The sequence below is a fragment of the Chaetodon auriga genome, chromosome 3 (genome assembly GCF_051107435.1).
Source record: "Chaetodon auriga isolate fChaAug3 chromosome 3, fChaAug3.hap1, whole genome shotgun sequence".
Classification (NCBI taxonomy): Eukaryota; Metazoa; Chordata; class Actinopteri; order Chaetodontiformes; family Chaetodontidae; genus Chaetodon; species Chaetodon auriga.
Window position 1 is genome coordinate 25,041,377 of NC_135076.1, and position 17,044 is coordinate 25,058,420.

At 44.3% G+C, this 17,044-nt stretch overlaps 1 protein-coding gene across 2 annotated transcripts; it reads left to right on the forward strand.

Annotated features, from left to right (window-relative positions):
- Positions 1-1,299: 1,299 nt before the first annotated feature.
- kdr (kinase insert domain receptor (a type III receptor tyrosine kinase)) lies at positions 1,300-16,797 on the forward strand. 2 transcript variants are annotated; one of them, XM_076726742.1, is made up of 30 exons: positions 1,300-1,656; positions 2,498-2,591; positions 2,689-2,891; positions 3,046-3,167; positions 3,742-3,910; positions 4,160-4,299; positions 4,568-4,751; positions 5,462-5,582; positions 5,820-5,986; positions 6,072-6,228; positions 7,057-7,177; positions 7,285-7,396; positions 8,029-8,373; positions 8,693-8,839; positions 8,934-9,065; positions 10,764-10,870; positions 11,272-11,407; positions 12,138-12,242; positions 12,347-12,460; positions 12,744-12,832; positions 13,080-13,242; positions 13,355-13,446; positions 13,543-13,665; positions 13,752-13,863; positions 13,957-14,056; positions 14,134-14,239; positions 15,311-15,456; positions 15,549-15,633; positions 15,807-15,892; positions 16,006-16,797. In XM_076726742.1, the coding sequence occupies exons 1-30, from the start codon at positions 1,590-1,592 to the stop codon at positions 16,220-16,222; spliced, it is 4,062 nt and encodes a 1,353-aa protein (XP_076582857.1). In that variant the 5' UTR covers positions 1,300-1,589; the 3' UTR covers positions 16,223-16,797. The 2 variants fall into 2 exon arrangements, with proteins under 2 accessions (XP_076582857.1, XP_076582858.1); XM_076726743.1 differs by having other exon boundaries at positions 1,491-1,656; positions 3,745-3,910.
- Positions 16,798-17,044: the final 247 nt, after the last annotated feature.

The window sequence follows — 17,044 nt, forward strand, 5'->3', positions numbered from 1 at the left end:
AATTTGTAGTATTGAGCAGAGACAAAACACATTAAGACCAAATTGTAGAAAAATCCTGAATACAAAATATCATGTTGCACACAGCTTCAAACGTTTCCTCGCACAGTCTTTCCTTTAAAAACCTTCTTTTATGTTTGTCTTCGAATGGGCCGGTGTTCAAAGCAATCCCCTCATGCTGAATGTGGAAAACAAAAGCGTGATAGAAAAATGGAAAATGTTTTCAGTTTCCAGCTCTTCTTCCAGAGGTGCACTCGGCGTGGAGCGCCCTCCAGGAAGTGTTGGTTAGGAGGAGGGTAGGCGGTTTAGTGGGCAGGGGGTCCCTGTAGAAGTGACCAGGGCAGGAAACATGTGGATGTAGCGTGTAACATAACACCCCATCATCCCCCTTCACCCTCCTGGATCCACGCCAGCATCGAAACACAAACCTGCACCTCCTCGTCAGGTGAAACACATTCAGCAAGTTCCTGTGACAAACATCATCAGACATGATCTGTTTTCTCTTTCTGAACGAGTGCTGGTTTAAATTAAATGATGTTAAAATTAACTGAGCCACCAACCTTGAGGTTCGTGCAATATATTCATTTTTTCATATTCAGAAATGACAAAAAATGCAATGAAACATTAAAACTAAGCAGCTTTTCTTTCAATTTCTTTTAGGGCAAGGTTCCTAAAATTACAGGTTTAAATGAATATGGAATGATTTGGATGCAGGTACTGAACTTTGCACTTGTCCTTTAGTTGCATGTTATTTAATAAAATTAAATATAATCAACAAATAATACATTTATTTTTAATAATTTCTAGCATATTATTATTAATTAAACGAACAAGGAGCCCTGCCATCACCAGCTGCAACATAAAAGTGATAATGAATCAATAGTTATAATCCAAAAACATAAACTTAATATAAGTTATTGTGAAGTGGGCCATTCTGCATATTGAATATTTTCACTTTTGGTACTTAAGGTATCCTGTAATGTGATACTTCTGTACTTTTACTTTAGTTAAACTGTGAAACAGAGTATTTCTATACGGTGCTATTGCTACTTTTTACCTAAATGAAAAATCCTGAGTACTTCTTAAACTACTCATAATTGGTTTTTAGGCATTTATAGGTCTAGTAATGATCATGTACTCAAAGGTGGTGTCAAGTTTAAGGTGTAAACAAGCATCTTTCTAACTCTATGCCTCTATTGAACATTCAAAGCAAAGAAGTCTGATCAAAGTTCAGCGTCTGTCCGTCCTACGACCAGCAGGTCCTGCAGCCTGTCTCATGTGGTAGTTTTTAGTTCCAGCAGCAGCAGCAGAGAGACGCTCCTCCCCTGCAGGCTGCTCGGCTGAGGCGCGTCTCTCCATCCTCAGCCTCAGCTCAATGGGGACACACACAGCCGCACTTTACACTGCTGATCACCGTCCACTGCCGCTGCTTCTCAGGACGTTCCCTGACTTTCCTCTGGAGTGGAATGTAAAGCATCAGAAGACAATGGATTAGCGCTGAGCCAGTAGGATTACTGTGACTGTGCTGGAGTTTTCTTCTTCTTTTTTCTTTTTTGGAGGTTCATGAGGACTCTGTCCATGTCTTCTGTCGGATGATGGCTCCGGCAGTTTCCTTCATTCCGCTATTTGGGATTATTCTGGAAATCACTTGTGTGGCTGGTAAGAGAATTCCTGAAAAAGTCATCTTCTTCCTTAACTTTGGACTTCAGTTAAATACCAAATTAAGGAGGAGGATTGTGTGATAATTGCTGCCAGATTGTTTTTATTTCTCTGTCAATCTGATATATGAGGGCAGACATACTGTTCATGAACTCACTGAGTACTTCTGTGGTTTAGGATAAATTTGTTTATGATCGAGTATTGTAGTGTGTGTCAACACATTTGTGGTCTCACACAAACTCAAAGAGATATGCTGAGAAAGGAGGGAAATATTTTCCGATTTGACAAAGAAGAAGTTTCAACCAGCCTTAATCCCAGTTTTAATTAAGAATAAGGACTGTCATGTCAATGCACGGGTCAGATCTGTATAATGGCTACTTGGCCAGCCTGAGGTGGTTTTTTCCATACAATTCAGTGTGTGCTTTAGGGCCTCACAGGGAGGTGGTGGACTGCGTGTATCCTCAGAAACAGGAACCCCACCTAGGCCACACTGTGCTGGGCTATTGAGCCTGACCCGGCCCATCTTCCCCTGCTTCCTGTTTTGACACAGCTCCGCCATTTGCTGCAGCAGTGGAAAAAAATGGCCCCCGAGTAGCCAGAGAGCCAGTTACAAAACTGTTTTTTTTTTTTTTTTCTGTATTGTACTTTCAGTTTCTACCTTGAGCGTTTGACCTGGTTTAATTTCCACTGAAACATTTTAAGTACCACCCTGTGTGTGCTTTTGGAAACAACAGTGAAGTGACCTCTGACTCCTCCTTGGAGCTGTTATTTTTTAGTGATGTCATCACTGCCGACTGTGTTTGCCGTTAATCTGACTGACGTGTGTTGTTTATTCCTGCAGCCATTGAACTGCGCTTCATGCCTGATCCACCAACGCTGAACATCTATGGCGTCCACAGGATGAACAAATCTGACAACCTGGAGCTAACATGCAGGTATGTAAAAACATACCTCACTGAATTCAGTCCATCAGTTTACTCCTTCACACTACAGTGTTCGAATGTAATTTTTATAATTGTGTGGATCGGGCAGGGGTCGGCAGTACCTGAGGTGGACGACCCCTCCTACGAGCACCCGCTTCTCCACCAGTGACTGCAGTGGATCAGGACTCTTCTGCACAACGCTGCAGATAACCAACGCCACTGTCAACGAGACTGGACAGTACCAGTGCTCCTACAGAGACCTGAAAGTCGAAGATGGCAAGACGGCAGCAGCGGCTTATGTGTTCGTCCACGGTATATCTCATTCTGACCTTATTTTGTTGTGTTTTATTGTGACGTACAGAAGACCTTCATGCCAAACGTGCGTCAGGAAATGGACTGAATTGTTGAAATTGTTGATTAGCTTTCTAAATCCAATCTGATGTTGGTGTATTTGATCTGGTTTTAGATTACAAGGTGCCATTTGTGCCGTCTGAGAAAGAATACGAGGTGGTGTTCATCCGTGAAGGAGAGAGGGTGGTGATACCATGCAGAGGCTCGGTGGAGAATCTCAACGTCACGCTCCACACTGTAAGGACGAGTTGTTTCTGTTCTCTGCAAGTCGTTTGTTTCTGAAACTTGAAGTGTTGTTAACTCCCAGAAGACGAAGGACAAAATGCCACATCTAATTTTAAAGGGTCATGATGTGTTTTCATTTCCATAAATCCATTCAGATTTTTGTCCCTCCTGCAGGTCAAGCTCCATAAACATGAGATCTAACATTTGTCAGACTTTAGGAAGCTTCTCCAGAGCCACAGATCACACAGACGTACAGCTGTTTTCAAGTTTTACTCCTCCTGATGACCAATCTCTTCATCAGGGGAAATTACACAAATTTCTGAGAAATGTGGTTTCAAGCTGCAGAGAAATTCATTCTCAGTGGTGAAGTCAGTTCCTGTATTAACAGCATCCTGTCACTGACAGCTCCATATCAGTTTACTCAGCTCTTTTACCTAATGTGGTGTTTTAAAAAGTAACACCATTGCATTTACACAATCAGATAAGGGTGCTCATGAGTACAATGTCCTGGTGTTGATGAGTTTTTTTTTTTTTTTTTTTTTTCCAAATTCTGTGTTCAAAATCAATAAATTTCTCTGTTTGTCAGAAGTATCCAAATAAGGAGCTTCACCCTGATGGGAAGGATTCTCTGTGGGACGCCAGGACGGGTTTCACCGTTCCCAGTTACCTGATCAGCTATGCCGGCGTCGTGTCCTGCCAGACTCGCATCGGAAATGAGACATTTAAGTCCCCGCTCTACATTGTTGCTGTTGTGGGTAAGATAAAAGATTCACACTACACATTAAAAGCTGTATGAGTCAAACTTGTGGAAACATAATAGACAAACTATGTCTAAATGCAGGATTTTGCTTGTGTGTGTGTGTGTGAGAGAGAGAGACAGAGGGACTGATAGTGAGTGAAAGTGGGGGACAGAAGGGACAGTAGGTGCAGAGAGAGCGAGTCTGCAGTCTCGGGAGAACAATAGGCCGTCAACTGATCCCGGGTCTTCCCTCCCTTTTCCGCAGGATACAAGATCTATGAGCTCAGCCTGACCCCCACGCAAGTGAGGCTGTCTGTGGGGGAGCGGCTGGTGCTCAGCTGCACCGCCACCACCGAGCTCAACGTGGGCATCGAGTTCAACTGGACGCACTCTGGTCAGGCCCTGGTCAGTGCCCGAGGCTTTCCTGCTCTTCCTCTGTGATGGTTAACAAGCGCGCACACTTTCAATGAACTCGTGACAGGCTTCAATCGGCCTGTTTTACACTGAAATATCAAACATGCTGCATCTCACTTCCTGCTCGTCCTTGCTCATGTTTCTCACTTCCTGCTTTCAGGAATGCTTCAGTTTATCTCTACACCAAGTGCAAAGGTGACCTGGTGTGTTTTTGATGCTGAAACTGTCTGTTTTTGCACTTTCTGACGTGTTGTGTCAGACCTCAGTGAACGGTTCGAGGCCCACCCACGCAACACCCCACAAGAAGAAGCTGTGGAACTCTCTGGAACTGTCCAACACGCTCATCGTGGAGAACGTGACGGTTGATCACACCGGAGAATACACCTGCACTGCATCTAGTGGGCTGATGGAGAAAAGTGCCTCGGCATATCTCAAAGTGTATGGTAGGTGCACTGAAAACATGATGCAGAAACACATCATGTCCTCTGAGTAAAACCATGTTGGATAAAAACTGGAGACGTTCAGGATGTCTTGTGTTCGCTCAGCTCATTTTATTTTCAAGTCCTTTGTGCTCATTTTTGGTCTTGGCACAGTTTAATCATCTACCTGTTTTCCTGCTTTCCCCACACAATGCTTATATGATAATGAGGTGGGCGGGTTCATGTGTGTCCACAGCAGTGATTGGTCCAGCGTTTCAGTCAGCGGTAAGCTAGCACGGTAGCTAGCTACCTAGCTGAAAAGAGCATGTGGACACAGTGAAAGATAAACTGACGACTAAAATAAATTTTACTTTTACCAACTGAATGGAGGTTAAAGAAAATCTAGATTTTGTGTTACAGTCCATTTAAATATATAATGAAAAACATTAGTTATTGAAGTGTTCAGTTATGTTTGTGACTTGTCTGCAGACATTTTACAAACTTTTTGTCTGTTTCAGGGCTCTGTAGCTCCCACTGAATCATTAAAGTTCAAGCTGGGGTTTGTGTTTGCTCATGTGAGGTTGAACAGTCATATTTAGTCTTAGTGTGTATTTCACAACGATTGAAGTTGATGAGCCGGATAACAACACGTCTCTCAGCACTTTGACAATAAAGCTTTCATTTTTCAATTTTATCTTGAATTTATTGTGTTTTTTTTCCCCTTGTGTTTCCAGAAAAGCCTTTCATCGATATGAAAGAGCCGTGGACGAAGGTTTGGGAGGTAAACGTGGGAGGTCAGTCACCCACACTGATCCCTGTCAAGTACTCAGCCTACCCGGAGCCCAACTTTAAGTGGTGCGTTCACAGCAGAAGAAAAACTTGCAGCAGTTTGTCTATCAGTCTATAAGATAAGATATAACTTTATTGATCCCACATTGGGGAAATTAAGTGCAGTATGCAGCTTTGGCATGAGGCTAAAAAGTTAAAGTCCATCTACTGAAGACAGAATTAAGTCTCCTTTTTACCTTTTTACACCCAGATACTTACTGTTACAGATTACTTTTGTAACTTTTCTCTCCTCTGTCTGCCCAGGCTGAAAAATGGCCTGCCACTGAAGGATGATTACAGGATTAAACAGAAAAGCGATGCCCTCATCATCCGTGGAGTCACAGAAATGGATGCAGGGAATTACACAATCATCCTGAGCAATAAGATCACCAGAGAGGAACAGAGACGCTCTTTCCAGCTGCTGGTCAATGGCACGTATTCTCTATTCTTCCTCTTCTTTGCTTGTCTTGTTGCTCAAGAGAGCGTGTTGATGAATCTCGATGTCTTCTCCTGCAGTGCCTCCTCATATTATTGAGAAGGAGGTGGCGGTGGACACTGATGTGTACCCGTACGGCAGCAGCCCCACCCTGAGGTGCACCGCTCGCGGATTTCCCACCCCTGCACAGATCGAGTGGCAGTGGATGTCCAAAGAGGACTGTCCAGAGGCCTTCCAGTACGTCCCCTTTCTTCAGCGTGTTTGAGAGAAGGAGAGCGAGCTTCCTTTTGTGTCTGCACACAGTGTTCTCAGTCAGTCATTGTCAACAGGTTGTTGACTCAGGAGAGAAATAGCTGCTTTCGTGATGTTGACAAAAACAAGAGAAGAGACAATGAGAAAGCACTCTGACCTGATGCAGATCAGAGGATGTGATTCACAATTTCCATTTTTAGACGGACGGCAATTATTCTCTCGGAATGTGTTTACTAATTTTTGTACAATCAAAGATTTTTACTGCAAGCTGTGTGCCTCTCTGGATCAGCTGTTACTGACACGAACAGGCACGTCAGCCTCAGGTATGCAGTGATTCTGTGAGTGTTGATAGAAAGGAGGAGGCGTGTGTGCAGACCATCAGCAGGTTCCTTATCTTCTGCCTGCACATCAGAGCTCTTCCTCAGGCCTGAGCTATGTTTCCTGTTGTTCCTGTCATGCTCTCTGTCAGAAAGAGCGCTTTTTCCTGCTGAAGCTGCGCCTCCTCTCGTGCGCTTTCTTTCCCCCGTTATCACGCACCCGATTTTATTTGAGAAAATACTCAGCAAAGATTTCCTGTGTGTCTTAATTTGGACTGACGGCTTAAAAAAAGAGAATTGCGTAACACAGCAAAAACAGAAAAAGAAAAAGGAACATATGAAAAACAAATCATGACCGTAATAGTTCTCCATTTGTGTGTCATTTCTAAGTGTCAACATGTTTTCTTCCGCCATACTGGCATGAGCGAATGGTGCTTCAGTGTCTCTGCGAGGAAAGTCTTAAAAAAGCATATTTCTATCTCCTTTTGCCCAACAGGTCTGGGCTGGTTGAGTCTGAAGCAGAACTGGCAAAGTGTACAGGCTGGAGAGACATCAGCAACAGCACTGGTTACCACCCTGTAGAACGAATCATGACTGACACCGATCACGCCCAAACGGTAAATATTCCTCCTCATTACATCCCATTAACCCTGCAGTCCACCGCCATGAGGATCAAACAGTGGATGTTGCATTTTGACTATGTTTAATGTGCAATTATTGACAGAAAATCATGAGCTCTTTGAAGATTCAGAAAGCTGAGACCCATGCGCTCTACAGATGCATGGCTGCCAACAAAGTGGGAGAGGACTCACGCATCATCTTCTTCCATGTGACGCGTAAGTCTTCATTCCTGTCTCATGCACACTCTTTCTGCGATCATGATAACATCTCAGGTCTGTTGAGCGTACGCTTTGCAAAGTTACTGGACGCAATGATGCAGACCGGTAGACAGAATGAGGGTTTTATTTAACAAGTCTTTTTAACTAAAGGCCAACTCTTGGTGAGCCGAACAGGAAAACACAACTAGGGGTAGAGGCAGAGCGGGACAATGGACGTGCCTGGCAGGCACTGAAAGAAAGAACGCATGAAGGGAAGTCCAAAAGCCAAAAAGCGAAACAAAATCCAACATAAGCTCAGTACTGGAGAAATAGGCCAGATTCAACTGTTAACAATAGTCCAATAGAAAACATGCTTGACACAGGAGGAATCAGGACAAACTGGCAACCAGAGGTGAAGAAAGCCGGACTTATATACTGCTGGCCTGATGAGCCTGATGTGCAGCAGGTTTGCAGGTGATTAGGCAAGAGACAGCAGAGAGCGGAGGAGACCACGCCCAGACTCAGACAGACAAGGGAGCAGACAGACAGACAAATACCAAGAAGAGAAAAGAAAAGGAAAACAGGCAGACGGGTGAGCAGATCCTAAAGTTCCTCTAAGTCTTGTCCATGTGTCCAACTGTGTCTTGTAGGTGGCCTTGAGGTGAGCGTGTCTCCGTCCAATGAGCCCTTAGAGGAGGACCATGTGGTTCTGCGCTGTAAGGCAGACAGGCTGATCTACGGCAACCTTGCCTGGTTCCGTGTGGCCAACATCTCCGAGTCAGAGCAGACGGTGTTGGTGCAGCCCTGTCGCTCCCTGACGCTGCAGCGGAGGCCCCTGTCGCACGGGGTGCGGTCCAGCCTGCAGGGCACCAACATGACCCTGGAGCTGCCGCTGCCCAATGCTTCCCGGCAGGATGAGGGTCTGTATGCCTGTCAGGTGGAGAACATCAAGACGCAGGAGAGAACCTGCCTGCTACGCCGCCTTTCTCTCAAAAGTGAGAAAAACGTACAGTTCCCTTATTTTGCCATTCATGACCATTTACAACGCAAAAGCCTAATTTCAATATCAGTGGCATAAATCTCACAGGTTTGTGCAGTGCATTATTTCACATTCAACGGCTTCTCTAAAGACAAGTGTCACCGTCTTTATACCAGGAAGAATGTGTTAATATTAGGATAATGAAGAATATACAATAACACAATAAGAAATATGAAGAATATATTAATCTGCAAGTATTAAAAGTAAGGCATTTGATTGAGATTTTGTCACTTTTTAGTGTTTTTGAAATGAATATTGTTTGATTCTGATTTTAGGTCTTGAGGCTGCAAGGATACTCAATAACTTAACAGATCAAAAAGCTAACGTGAGCGCAACGATCACGCTGCACTGTGATGCAGCTGGGATGCCAAAACCAACGGTGGTGTGGACCAAAAACAACCACACTGTGGTGGAGGGCTCAGGTGAGACGCGCATGGCTTCTCAGCGAAAACTCTTAAAAGGCAATTAGTAACTTGTTAAACGCAAATAAAAACCCTCAACGTGGTTCGTTTACAGGTGTGCTTCTGAGCCAGCACAACCACATTCTGACAATTCAGCGGGTGAAGAAGGAGGACAGCGGCCGCTACACCTGCACCGCCTGTAACAGCCGTGGCTGCGACACATCACAGGCCTTTTTGACGACTGAAGGTCAGTAACTGCTAAACTGAAATACTACAGTGTAGAATGAGGTTGTGTTTTCAGACATATGGGCCCCTGGGCACAGACATACAAAAGGCCCCCCACCCCTTTTGCATTGGAGGAAGACCCCCAGACTGAAAGACATTTTGTGTCTCTTTGTAGTTGTTTGTGTTTCGTTTTGGTTGTTCTGTGTCCCCTTGTAGCTTTTTTGCACGTCTTTGTGCTTGTTTTGTCTCCCTTTTTTTTGTCTTTTTGCTTCTCATGGCTCTTGTTTTATGTTTTTTGAACGTGTTTGTATGTCTTTTGTCCCTTTGTAGTGACGTTGCCACTCTTTGCGGTCATTTTGTGTCTCTTTGTTGTAGTTTTGCATCTCTCTAATCATTTACTAGATTAGTGTGGATTTGAAAAAAAAGGATCTGGCACAGGGGCCATGCTCTCCCCGTAGGTCCCCACCCCCTCTTCAGTCATCAATCCATGGCTGATAGTAAAGAATAAATTATTCATAGTTCAGAGTTTAGCCTTGACCTCTTGGCAGGACCCACAATTCTCACAAAGCCCCTGTAGTTATATCTGTCCTCAAGGTTTCACCAATTCACATCACACATACGACATTTTGATATCAAAGACGTAGAATAAGAATAACTTTGCTTCCTCATGACAGGAAGTTGGCCCAGTTAGCACACATCCTCCTGGGAGTTTCTAAATCCAAAACAATGAGGAGACTGCAGGACAAAGGGAGAGGCCAGCCCTGCCCCAGCTCCAGCCTCTGCTCCGCCGTTCACCCTTTTCTGTCCTGATCACAGAGACACAGTGACAAACAAACAAATGCGCTAACTAGAACCAGGGTCTACGTGACCCGGTCCTCGCCAGCAGAATGCAGACCCAGTTACAGTAGGTCTCAGCTGAGGCGCCAGCCCTGCTAACGAGGGAGGGTAGAGGAGACGAACAAGAAAATCTCTGTATGTGAGTGAGTTTAAAGAGCAACACTGAGGGAGAAGACTTTCTGAAAGTTACTGGGGTGTCTGAATCCTATATTATATACTATAACCTGATGAGATGAGATGCCAAATCACTTACATCATGCCTGAGTCACATGGCTGCGCATGTTTCTTCAAAATTAGAGCTATTTTGTGATACATTTCATAAGGGAAGATTGAATATGGGATGAGAAAAAGTTAAAATACCCCCTAAAATGATCCAAAAAATTTAGACTCCACTCCCTTGAAAAGAAAACACACACAACCCTCCCTTTTCTGATCCCCTATTCATTTTCGCACAGCCCCTCAGCTGAATTGTAGCGGAGAGAGACGGTTCATTACAGCTCGTAGTTACACATACTATGGCTCTGATAGGCCTTTTCCAAGTTGTCTTTGGCACTAGTTGTCCGTGCGGAGTCCTGACCATTTGTTATGACTAGATAAAATATCAGTTTGCTTACAGCCCAGATTCCAGCAGTCTCCTTCCTCCAACCCAAACACAGACACACATATACACATGTGGACATGCCAAAGACAATAACAAACCTGTCTGAACTTCATGCAATGCTGCCAAGGCACGCCACCAAAATTATAAACAACATTCCTATGACTGTCCCACGTTTTGGGGTCCAGATTTGTCAAATTGCTTGCATGATCTGTTATTTGATACATCTTATTATAAGGTTGTTTGTGAATACTCCTGCGACTCATGTTGTTGTGTTTATTCTAGGCGCAGAGGAAAAGACTAATGTGGAACTGATTGTTCCTATTGGGTCAGTGGTCATCGCCATGTTTTTCTGGTTGCTGATCGTCTTTGTCATCCGTGGAAGAAAGAGAGTAAGAACTTCCTCATCCTCATCCTCTCTATGCCACACTTTTCCTTCCTTGGATTTTCCCTCCAGTTACACACAGGGGAGCTGACAATGAATTAAAAAAAAAAAAAACTGGTTTAAAGCTAAAATACACACAAGCACAAGCACACACACTGCGGGGGTGTATGACTGATTAGAAGTGACTGGTCTGGCTCTTGGTGGCCGCTGTCCTTTGTGTCCAGGAACAACAAGGCCCCTCTCTGCTCCCGTAAGTCACGTAGACCCGCGGCACAGATCGGGCCCCTTTCACTGGAGGGGCACCAGAGCCACTGCAAACCTACTGCGCAGTTTAACTGTATTAAAAGAGAAGAACTGAGACAAACAGTGACCAGTGATTCACACATGTTCTCTTTTACACTGTTTCAGCCAAATGGTGGGGATCTGAAGACGGGCTACCTGTCCATGATCCTGGACTCAGAGGACATGCCCATGGACGAGCAGTGTGAAAGGCTCACGTATGATGCTAACAAATGGGAGTTCCCTCGGGACAGACTGAAGCTTGGTGAGACACGGCTACGATTCAATCCAGAGAATACTGAAGTGTCCTTGAGCAAAGAACTGAATCCCTGCTGAGGGTCCCAGCTCAGCAGGGTCCCAGCATGTTAGCATTGTCATTATGAGCATCTCAGTATACTGGTGTAGCATTGAGTGCAATCACCACTGTCCCTAAAAGTACGGCCTAGCTCTTAGCTCTTAGTTCTTCGTCTTGCTATGTTGAAAAGTGTAATTATTCTGTAGCCAAACACAGGGTGTTTTGAGCTAAATGCTAATGCCAGCTAACATGTTTACAATGACGATTCTAACGTGCTAATATTTATCAGGTGTAATGCTGACCATGTTCACTATCTAGTGTGTTAAAATGCTAATATTTGCAAATGCTAATTCGCAGTAAACACAAAGCACAGCTGATTTAATTCATGAACCAATCCAAACCAAAATGTATTTGACAAAGTCAAATTTTTACCTGGTGATGGCACTAGAGGGAAAATTGGGGGATCACCAAAGTCAGCAGAGGACATAAACGTGTGTCATGGCAATCCATCCAAAAGCTGTTGACCACCAAACCACAAGTCTTAGCATCATAGCGGCCCGGGAGGAAGGGGATCACCGAAGTCAGTGGGATTCCTCCTCTGTTGATCGAGAATGAATAGTTGTTTAGATATTTCAGTCAGACTGACACTGCCATCAAGCACATGCAAGTGTGGCTTCATGACAGACGTTGTGCTTTAAAGGTGACCCACTGGGACGAGGAGCGTTTGGTCAGGTGGTCGAAGCAGCCGCCTTTGGCATCGAGAAAGCAACCACATGCACCACTGTGGCAGTCAAGATGCTGAAGGGTTCGTATTTTGTCCTCCCTTGTTTCTCCATCCACGCACATGCAAACAGACAGGACACATAACCCTCAAACACACACGGTTAAACTGATCTCTCTGTGTTACAGAGGGAGCCACATCCAGCGAGTACCGCGCCTTGATGTCAGAGCTGAAAATCCTCATTCACATCGGTCATCATCTGAATGTCGTCAACCTGCTGGGCGCCTGCACGAAGCCTGGAGGCAAGTTGTCATTTACTTTGTCCCCTTTTGTTTTCCTGAGTAATTTTCCTCTTTATGAGAGCTGGTGATGGAACTTAACGAGCGTTCTTTGACGTAATTACACTTCAAACACTAACTTATCTGTGTTTATTTGAGGTGGCTGGTATTTCTTTTCCTTTCTCTCTAATATGCCTCACACCTCTCATTAAATCGGCCTCTAGATGTCCTCTGTGGTCCTGTAATGTAAAGTTATGAGTACTTTGATCCCTCTCACTTTGATCCTCTTCGCTCTTCTACTCTGCAGGCCCACTCATGGTGATTGTGGAGTACTGTAAACATGGAAACCTCTCCAGCTACCTGAAGAGCAAGCGTGGAGAGTACAGCCCATACAAGGTAAATGATGTGTGACCCTCATGCAGCCAATAAACTGCAGCCGACCCTCTGATGTGGTTTGACCGCTGCACACAGTCATGCCATTGACCGCAGGTCATAACACAGTAATGCACCCCAGTTCCATTGCACAGATTTCAGCTAATGTGGCTGATGTTGTGGTCCATACAAAAAAACCCTGCAACCTGAGTGAAATATTCTCATTATTCCAAGTTTCTTTCTTTGCTGATGTCTGTGTTTTGGTCAACAGAGGAAGCGGGTGGATAGCCAGAGGTGGGCGTCTGCAGAGGAGGATGTAACCGAAGGAGATCTGGGACTGGGGAAGATCGCCCAGCTGGACATCTGCACAGGAACGGCTGTCTGCTCCAGTGCTGGAGACAAGGCTTCAGGCAGCATCGTAGACTCCCAGGAAGGTGATGAAGATGACTCGCAATCCAGCTTTCACTCATGCACCAGTTCTCTGCTTCCTCTAATGTTGTTCAGAGCTCACATTGATGATTGTAAAAACACTTCATGTGACCACAGAGAGCTCAGACGATGACCATCTGACCATGGAGGACCTGATAAGCTACAGCTTCCAGGTGGCCAAAGGCATGGAGTTTCTGTCGTCCCGCAAGGTGAAACATCTGTGTGGATGCATGTAGACATCCAGCAATGGAAATAACAATTACTCTTTGTGTGTGAATGTGCGTCTATTTCTGTTTGCTTCGCAGTGTATCCACAGAGATCTGGCAGCCAGAAACATCCTGCTTTCAGAGAACAATGTGGTGAAGATCTGCGACTTTGGCCTCGCTAGAGATGTCTACAAAGACCCCGACTATGTCCGCAAGGGAGATGTGAGTCCGTCAAACTGACAATTAGATGATCAACCACACACTTTTAAGGTCTGTAAGGCAGTGAAACTTACACCATCTTGCTACAGGCACGTCTCCCTCTGAAGTGGATGGCTCCTGAGACCATCTTCGATCGGGTGTACACCACACAAAGCGATGTTTGGTCGTTTGGGGTCCTTCTCTGGGAGATCTTTTCTCTGGGTGAGCCTGCTTACCACTTGTACACATAACACCAGACAAATAATCACCACTGCATACCTCCAATATCACTTCTTTCTGTCATATCTCCCGCAGGGGCTTCTCCCTATCCGGGTGTTTGCATTGACGAGTCTTTCTGCAGGAGGCTTAAGGAGGGCACCAGGATGAGACCCCCAGAATACGCCACCACTGAGATGTGAGGAGGAAATCTAAGCATATCACAGAATTGTAAATGGCTCCAGTGTCTTACTGTGAATTTATGTTTGTTCATAGATACCAGACCATGTTGGACTGCTGGCTGGATCGTCCCACAGACAGGCCAACATTTGCAGAGCTGGTTGAACATCTGGGCAACCTGCTGCAGGCCAGCGCTCAGCAGGTCTGTTTGGGTCAACACAAATGTCTTCTGCATCCATGAATAACTTCGGAGATTAGCTCGTTTAATCACAGCTGTTTAACAACAGAAAACATTTAAGCTCTCAGTTGTGACTGAGACCGAAACTGAAGTTCTTTCAACTTTCAACAGGGAAATCAATCACACAGGAGGCAGATAAACTAGTTCCCTGCCAGTATCTCTCGATCTCTGCCCTCATTTTGCTATTGTTATGGCTGTCAGTGTTCTGTGCATATCCAAATCACACACAGCTGATTCAGTTCACACCCATTCGCTGAGCATTGCCAAGTCATGCCGGGAAATTTAGGAAGTAATTACCTGAAGGTGAAGTAAAAAAACATGGCTGACAAACAAATTACATCAGGAAAAAGCTGATTGCAGCGCAGGACAAGTGGTGACTGGAATACATTTGATATCATAGTAAATATTAAAGTGACAGGTACTTGTTTTTAGATTTCCTCTACTTTGTACTTCTACTCCACCACTATTAGTTATCATTGTATTTTATTAGTTACTTTCCAGATTCAGATCAATAATTCAAAATATAATCAACAGATAAATGATGTTATTGTATCAATAAAATGAAACTACCCAGCAGTATATAAATTAAAATATATCAAATACATATATTTCTAAATACAATATAATAATATAATACAATAATATATCTATAGAGAGAGAGATTAAAATGATTCCCACATTTACCAGCTGCAGTATTGAAGTGATGTACACATTAATGCATCAATAATCATAATTCAATAATATTATATACATTATTCTGATAAAGTAGTATTTTACTATTGGTACTTTAAGTATATTTTGATGGTAATACTTTTGTACCTTTACTGAAGTAAAATTTTGAATATAGGACTTTTACTGTGCCATGTTTACTTTTATTATTATTAAATAATTATTACTTTACTTTCACTTTTCAATTGATCATTAAAAAAAAAAAAAAGTTCTTTGATGTAAGTTCATATCTCTGCTCAGTTGTGTTGAATTAATTGATGCAGCGTGGATTCGATGTGATATCATTCGAGTTCTCTTTGTCTCCAGGATGGGAAGGACTACATCCCCCTGACAGCAGGCAGCGAGGCAGAAGGATCTCCAGTGACCCCTGACCCCAGGAACCCCTACAGCAGACCCCAAAGCGGGGAAATCTTAGAAGCTCAGCTCCACTATGACAACCCGCCGTCTCTTGGGTCAGCACGACGGTCTCACTCTGCACTGTCACTTTTAAAAGGTGAAATCCTCAGAGGTGAATCTGGTTCAATCACTTGTCTCCTCTGTGCAGACCGTCCCAGCAGGGTGAGAGGTGCAGTCGGCCCCTCAGCGTGAAGACGTTCGAGGACATCCCTGTGGCGCACAGCAGCGTCATGGTGAGTGTCTGCACAGTCACAAAACACATGTTCCCAGATGTGAGGATGAACAAAAATAAGAACATATCATTTCAGCCCCATTCTCTGCAAACTGAAGAAAATGAATTCGTCCTAGTGTTTCTCTCTATGGCACCAACCACCAGTGTTCACTTCAGTTTTTGCCACTTCTACAGGAGGGTCACACAGACAGCGGTATGGGCTTCTCTCCAGAGGAGGTGAAGGGTTTGAATCGACAGCTGTCAACTACGCCCAACTTCAGGTGACGACTGCGCATCAGCATATAACCCACATTACTTTTTGCCCTCTATTACTCTCATAATAACTCAATTCCTTGACTTGTTTTAATTCTAATTCCCTGTTTTCTCTCTGCAGCCAGCTGCTGCGCTGTAAGAGTAAAGAGTCTCTGGCCTCGGAGTCGTCCAATCAGACGAGCGGATACCAGTCAGGGTACCACTCTGACGACACGGACACCCCAATCTACGCTAACGAGGAGGTGATCATGAAGCACAACATGCTGAAGAAGCCTCCGCTGCCCAAGACCCCTGACAAATTCAATGTGGAGATCCGCTACAGCACGCCACCTGTCTGACCCCACATTTTCAACCCCGAGTCTTTTCACTGTCCAGCATTTGTTCACGTCCCACAGGTTTCACACTTTTAGGAACAATGACAACACTTGCAGTAGAGCAGCACGGGTCACCGCTGAGATATTTTCACAAGGGAGACCTTAATAAGTCATCTAGGAAAAATGAAGGTTGTATGATAAGTTTGTCAGCGCAGCTCTCTTTGGACAACCGGAGGAAAGCTATCATGTTTACACAGCGAGCGAAAGGTCTGGGGAGCCGAGATACGAGGACACGCCCACTTCCTGAGGCGCAATCCACCCACTTCCTCCATTGCAGGAAATGGATTCTGGAATTTTTAGATAATTGAATCAGCAAATGTTTTCTCTCTTTTTCTTTTCATTCCCTCTCTTTTTGAAATTTTGTTGGCACGCTAAATGCCCGCTAAGGAGGCAGTTCTCACAGATCAATCAGAGCGAAGTCTCTACAGTCACATTTGTACAGTTACTTTATGCATATAACTTACAGTATTTTATTGAAAGTGTATTACTAAACCTGCCATAAATGTAACTAGTTTTATAAAATAAAATACTCACAGATTAAGGTTTGTGTTGCTTTTTCACTTTTATCTTGTGTCTGATGTGGAAAGTCTCCTGTGTTTGTCACTGTTTCTTCATCCTAAACATGATAATCCATGAGCGTGTTTGTCGGTTTCTTTGTATCGTACACCTCTCATTTCCTTTCTCTGGGTCTTACGCAAAGAAAACAATACTTTCTCAGCCTTGGTCATTCTCTGTGCGTGTGTGTCTGTGTGTCCTATAGGAACAATGTCCTTCCAACCTTGGGTA